This window comes from Perissodus microlepis, chromosome 18 (genome assembly GCF_051167445.1).
Source record: "Perissodus microlepis isolate ML-2025 ecotype Zambia chromosome 18, ASM5116744v1, whole genome shotgun sequence".
NCBI lineage: Eukaryota > Metazoa > Chordata > Actinopteri > Cichliformes > Cichlidae > Perissodus > Perissodus microlepis.
The window spans coordinates 13,032,121-13,038,618 of NC_140478.1; the positions used below are offsets into that span (position 1 = coordinate 13,032,121).

Sequence of the window (6,498 nt, forward strand, 5' to 3'; positions counted from 1 at the left end):
AAGTGCAATAGTAGCATGAAACCCTGTGTGAGAGGGAAGGGGAGGAGCATGGACAGAGGTTAGGAGTCTCACGGTTTTCTGACCGTGTGCACAGGTAGTTCTGGATAACTGCTATTTTTTGGAGCTTTCATGCTTATTTAGGAAGGAGTTCATTGTTACATCTTCAGTTTGTAATAAATAAACAGTCTTCAAATCATAATGCAACTGGAAGCATTTCTTTTGGAAACCAGGAACACGTGTCAGCCATAGACTCCCCTTTTTGAACTTGGTTTATTGGAAATTACCATACAGTTCTAATGAAATCTGTTAAAGTTTGTGGCTTGCATCAACTTCTAGCTTTAGTGATAAGTATCTCTGTGTCTATGTGCAGTATATGTACAAGTAGTTATGATCATGCACATGTGGTTTTACCTCTGAGCTCTATATGTCGTATTATGGGTTGGCATGCGGTGAACAGAACAGTTCCTATCTTTTCTGTTTAATTTTAGGCTCACAGAATTGAAGCTTGACTTCTGAAGAACAAGCCTAAAGTAGAGTACTGAAGATGCAGTCACGTTTGATTGTAGCCGCTCTTCTCTGTTTCACTACCTGGATGAGCTCAGTCTGTGCAAGTGAGTACTGCAAGGAAGAAATAGTTTTTCATTTACTTTATGGTCTGACTGTTTTTAACGGATAAAATTAATGTGACTTTTTCTGTGTGTGACATTTTCAGCCCCTATAAGCATACGCAGTTGTTGTGTCGTGTGGTCCAAAACCAGAGTCCCACTTGACCGAATTGTGAATTACTCCATTCAGACTGAAGATACTTGTCGCATCAAAGCAGTACAGTAAGTTTATAGACAGCTTCACACTGTATTGAAAAATATGTACTTGCTCTTCATTCAAAGGTGTTGGCCAGCTGTTGTGGGCAGAGTTTCCTACTCCAGTCCGAAGACATGCTTGATAGATTAACTAATTATTCTAAATTGACAGCAGGGTTAGATGTGAACTTGAATGCTTGTAAGTGTTCATATCGCTTCACATGGTATTAATGTATCCCTCTACTGCACACATTTTAATGTTACTTGATAAAAATGCCTCCCCATCATCTATTGGTGAAAATATTTTCCTGTAGATATCCAACACTAGTAACAAATTCTACAGAAAGCTATGAATTTACAGATTTTTTACATAATGTTAAAAAAAAAACCCATTAAGTAAAAGGAAAACTCATAGCATGACCCAATAGACCCAATAGAAACTAATTAAAAAACTCACAAGGTTTTATTGTACAGAATGAGTTGCTTGCACATCTCAGAAATGGAACTGGGAATGAAAAAGCAACAGATGTAGAACTGAGGAGCATAAGATAGATGCTCCACCCAAAGGTAAGGCCACCTGCTCAACACAGACCTCAAAAAAAGAGCAAATACAGCAACACAAAACTCAAGCGCAAACTAGTGCCTACCGTGATGATATCATGTGAAATTTCAAAAAGCAGTTATTCTAACCTGCAAAAATCCAAATGACTTTCAGTGTACCTATAATCACAAATAACTGACAAATATGAAATGTGAAATACTGTCTAAACAGATGTGGGTCATAAGCAGTGTTGGTCAAGTTACTTGAAAAAAGTAATCAGTAACTAATTACTGATTACTTCCCCAAAAAAGTAACCCAGTTACTTTACTGATTACTTATTTTCAAAAGTAATTAATTACTTAGTTACTTAGTTACTTAGTTACTTTTTAAAAACACGATTTACAACCTGAGCGATAGATCTTTCAGCCCAGTTCTACTTTTTCTGCATAATCCATCATACAAAATGTAATCAAATGGAAAAGTCTCTTTTTAAAACTTGTTTTATTAGTTTTAATCTTTTAACTTTATGCATCAAGCAAAAATTTAATTATATGCAACATTCTCTGACTGGAAGAAATTTGTTTAACATTTAAACTTATTTTCTGCACATTCCAGCACATAAAATAAAATATTTTTTTTGTGTGTTTACACTCACTCTTTCAAATAGATGCAAGTAAAACACAGCAGAAAATAAATAAAGTCAAAGACTAGCGGTCCTGTTGCTCTAATTTCACCTGTAAAGCAGGAGTAGGGTAGGCGGAGGTTTGCCCTGGTGCAGGTGTGCCGCAGCGGTCAGTTGAAGAATCCGCGAGTTTCTCTGTGAATTTCCCATTACGTGGTAGCGCACTCGGTGCTTGCTTGGAAGTTTAGGGGTTTTTTTTCGCTGTAAAAAGAAGTTTTCTTCCCACGCAGTGAACAGCGGACACTAATGTTTTTGTCACTTTTTATGGAATCAAACTGAAAGTAAGGTCAGTACTTCCACGCTTTAAATGCTGCACGCTCATACTCTCTCCCGCACTCGATATATGATCCTTTGTTGATCTGCAGACAGCTGTTGTCACGAACGGCACACTCGCTTACATCATTGTCATGAGACATTCTCGCAAAAAACTCACGCAGTAACGCAGCGTTCCTACGGGAAAGTAACGGTAATCTAATTACCGTTTTTGCAATAATAATCCCTTACTTTACTCGTTACATGAAAAAAGTATAGGTGCAGACCACAGAGAAAACATGCAAATTCCATTCCTTATCGATTCCAGTATCAATTCTTATTGGTTGCACTTTGAGAGTCACCACCCTCTCTAAGCAGCATATCAAAGAAATTCCATTCATCCAAAATAATAAGAAGCTGTGTTGTCAAATGTTTGTGCATGTTGGAGGCATTTCTCCACTTTTTTGTGATCAGTTCTGAGTAAAAAAGTAATTATTGCACATATTACACAGAACACTTTTCTTAAAAGTAATGCAGTGTGTTACATTATTACCCCCAGGAGAAAGACATACATTATACTAGTCATTATGTTGCTTTCATGTTGCTCTGTAAAATGATCTGAACACTGTCTCATAATTATCAAACAGCGATATAAACCTACAGGCTATAGCCCAACACACCAAATCAAATCCCTAAATTCCTAATGAGGACATATCTAAATCTGATTGTACCTACCAGTATATACAAATAATGTTAAAAAACTTTAGGCATAAAGATCAAATCACCAATTGTAGTGAAAGTGCAAGAACTGATAAGTGGGATCAATAGGCAGGCAGAACTACAAGAACTGGTTCTTGATTCCCATCCCAACAGAGGTAACCAATGTCTGTGTCTTCAAACTTAAATGAACATCTCTGTGTTTGATTAGAAATAATGTCAAAATTGCACTGCAGTGTCATTAATGACTAACAATTGCAGGTTATGGACCGTGCTTGGAAAGATCATTTTCACCAACCCGACGCTGTGTGGACAAAAAAAGCTATTCAGAAGGTGGACAAGAAGTACTTAAAAGAGAAAAAGAGAAAAAAACCTTCATAAGCAAGAAGTGAAACTTTTTAGATCAAGAATCTTTTTTGCGATTGGTTCCTGTTTCTAGATAGGTAGAGACCACCTATCTAGACACAGGACGCAGAAAATGAGAGAACATGCAGGCTTGCTGTGAGGCCTCTAAATCTGATTGCACCTACCAGTATATACAAATAATGTTAAAAATATATTACAATGCCATTAATAGCCAACCAACAATTGCAGGTTACGGACCGTGCTTGGAAAGAGAATCTGTGCCAAACCAGACGCTGACTGGACAAGAAAAGCAATTGAGAAGGTGAACAGGGAGAATTCGCAAAAGGGATTCGCAAGTGACATGATGCCAACAACATCCACACCAACAACATCCACACCAACAACATCCACAACAACAACATCCTCACCAACAACATCCGCACCAACAACATCCGCACCAACAACATCCGCACCAACAACATCTTCACCGACAACATCCACTGCATCCCCAACATCAGGAAACATCACTCAGAAGGACAAGGAGACAGGGCAGAGCCTGACTATGTTATGTCAAATACACTGCTGTGTAGTTCCATGGACTAAGACCATGTTGTGTCCCACTAACTAGCTAAGCAGCAGCAACAGTAAGTGACATTACACCAGCAGCGTTAAAAACACACACACTTAAAGACTGGCAGATTGGGGAAAGAATACAGGGAAAAAAACAAGAGAGGGAAAAAGGGCAAAGACATGAAAAGACTTCAAAGTTGCCATAATCAGCAAATGTTGCTCTGTTTAGTTAAACCCATCATGGTATGTGTATAAATACAGGTTTTAATTCTACACTATCTTCTTATTCATGCTTCTCTGTTTTGTAAACATTTTTTCTGTGGTCTTTGCATGCATTGCCCTGACCTCTTCTACTACAGGGAGTGCAGAATTATTAGGCAAGTTGTATTTTTGAGGAATAATTTTATTATTGAACAACAACCATGTTCTCAATGAACCCAAAAAACTCATTAATATCAAAGCTGAATGTTTTTGGAAGTAGTTTTTAGTTTGTTTTTAGTGTTAGCTATTTTAGGGGGATATCTGTGTGTGCAGGTGACTATTACTGTGCATAATTATTAGGCAACTTAACAAAAAACAAATATATACCCATTTCAATTATTTATTTTTACCAGTGAAACCAATATAACATCTCCACATTCACAAATATACATTTCTGACATTCAAAAACAAAACAAAAACAAATCAGCGACCAATATAGCCACCTTTCTTTGCAAGGACACTCAAAAGCCTGCCATCCATGGATTCTGTCAGTGTTTTGATCTGTTCACCATCAACATTGCGTGCAGCAGCAACCACAGCCTCCCAGACACTGTTCAGAGAGGTGTACTGTTTTCCCTCCTTGTAAATCTCACATTTGATGATGGACCACAGGTTCTCAATGGGGTTCAGATCAGGTGAACAAGGTGGCCATGTCATTAGTTTTTCTTCTTTTATACCCTTTCTTGCCAGCCACGCTGTGGAGTACTTGGACGCGTGTGATGGAGCATTGTCCTGCATGAAAATCATGTTTTTCTTGAAGGATGCAGACTTCTTCCTGTACCACTGCTTGAAGAAGGTGTCTTCCAGAAACTGGCAGTAGGACTGGGAGTTGAGCTTGACTCCATCCTCAACCCGAAAAGGCCCCACAAGCTCATCTTTGATGATACCAGCCCAAACCAGTACTCCACCTCCACCTTGCTGCCGTCTGAGTCGGACTGGAGCTCTCTGCCCTTTACCAATCCAGCCACGGGCCCATCCATCTGGCCCATCAAGACTCACTCTCATTTCATCAGTCCATAAAACCTTAGAAAAACCAGTCTTGAGATATTTCTTGGCCCAGTCTTGACGTTTCAGCTTGTGTGTCTTGTTCAGTGGTGGTCGTCTTTCAGCCTTTCTTACCTTGGCCATGTCTCTGAGTATTGCACACCTTGTGCTTTTGGGCACTCCAGTGATGTTGCAGCTCTGAAATATGGCCAAACTGGTGGCAAGTGGCATCTTGGCAGCTGCACGCTTGACTTTTCTCAGTTCATGGGCAGTTATTTTGCGCCTTGGTTTTTCCACACGCTTCTTGCGACCCTGTTGACTATTTTGAATGAAACGCTTGATTGTTCAATGATCACGCTTCAGAAGCTTTGCAATTTTGAGACTGCTGCATCCCTCTGCAAGATATCTCACTATTTTTGACTTTTCTGAGCCTGTCAAGTCCTTCTTTTGACCCATTTTGCCAAAGGAAAGGACGTTGCCTAATAATTATGCACACCTGATATAGGGTGTTGATGTCATTAGACCACACCCCTTCTCATTACAGCGATGCACATCACCAAATATGCTTAATTGGTAGTAGGCTTTCGAGCCTATACAGCTTGGAGTAAGACAACATGCATGAAGAGGATGAAGTGGACAAAATACTCATTTGCCTAATAATTCTGCACTCCCTGTATATACAGCACAGTAGTCACTCACTTATTTCCTTTTTCAGATTCACCCATCATCTATTTCTTTGTCATTTTAAAATGAGACAATTACATTATTGGTCTCCATGACTGGTTGTGAAATGCTGCCTTTATGCTCTAGGACTGGCATGTGCTGCCTCCTGCACACACTATTGATGCCTACTCTTTCCTGTATACTACTTCCTTCCTTCCTGCTCTCCAATACAGCTTTTACCCTTTCTTCTGGTTTGTTCTACTTTGGTATGAAATAAAACTTCCTGCAGTCTCTCTCACGAGCAGCTGTGAGGGACGCCACTCATGTTTGTACTTATTCTGAAAATAAAAGAAACACGTATTTAACCCAGAAATATACCCAGAAACTTTGTTTTGTTTATTTGTGGGAATTTATTCTAATGTAACTCCAAGCTGTGACACATCTTCAGATGTTCTAACAATATGTTGACATGATTATAGTTCATAGTAGTTTACAAAGGGGACAATATCATTGTCCTCTTAAATCGTCTGCATTTCCAGTGTTGAATTACAAATCCTGTTCTGCTCCTGACTGTGAGGATTTGGTTGATGTTTAAAGTCAGTTTCCCAGGATTCCACATGCTAAAACTGCTGATTTCACGGTTTAATTGTTAATTTAAAAGAAGGAAATTAAGCTTAACAGTC

General features: G+C 39.0%; 1 protein-coding gene across 1 annotated transcript; it reads left to right on the top strand.

The window, feature by feature from the left end:
* Positions 1–544: 544 nt before the first annotated feature.
* LOC146367455 (cytokine SCM-1 beta-like) lies at positions 545–6,175 on the top strand. The gene is made up of 3 exons (XM_084913539.1): positions 545–611; positions 713–827; positions 3,587–6,175. The coding sequence occupies exons 1-3, from the start codon at positions 545–547 to the stop codon at positions 3,963–3,965; spliced, it is 561 nt and encodes a 186-aa protein (XP_084769665.1). The 3' UTR covers positions 3,966–6,175.
* The last annotated feature ends 323 nt before the right edge of the window (positions 6,176–6,498 follow it).

What these genes read in the sequence shown, in the direction of transcription:
- LOC146367455 (XM_084913539.1), top strand. Translation starts at nt 545, where the DNA reads ATGCAGTCACGTTTGATTGTAGCCGCTCTTCTCTGTTTCACTACCTGG. An exon ending in GATGAGCTCAGTCTGTGCAA is followed by an intron (nt 612 to 712) that starts GTGAGTACTGCA and finishes TGACATTTTCAG; the next exon opens with CCCCTATAAGCATACGCAGT. An exon ending in TGTCGCATCAAAGCAGTACA is followed by an intron (nt 828 to 3,586) that starts GTAAGTTTATAG and finishes CAACAATTGCAG; the next exon opens with GTTACGGACCGTGCTTGGAA.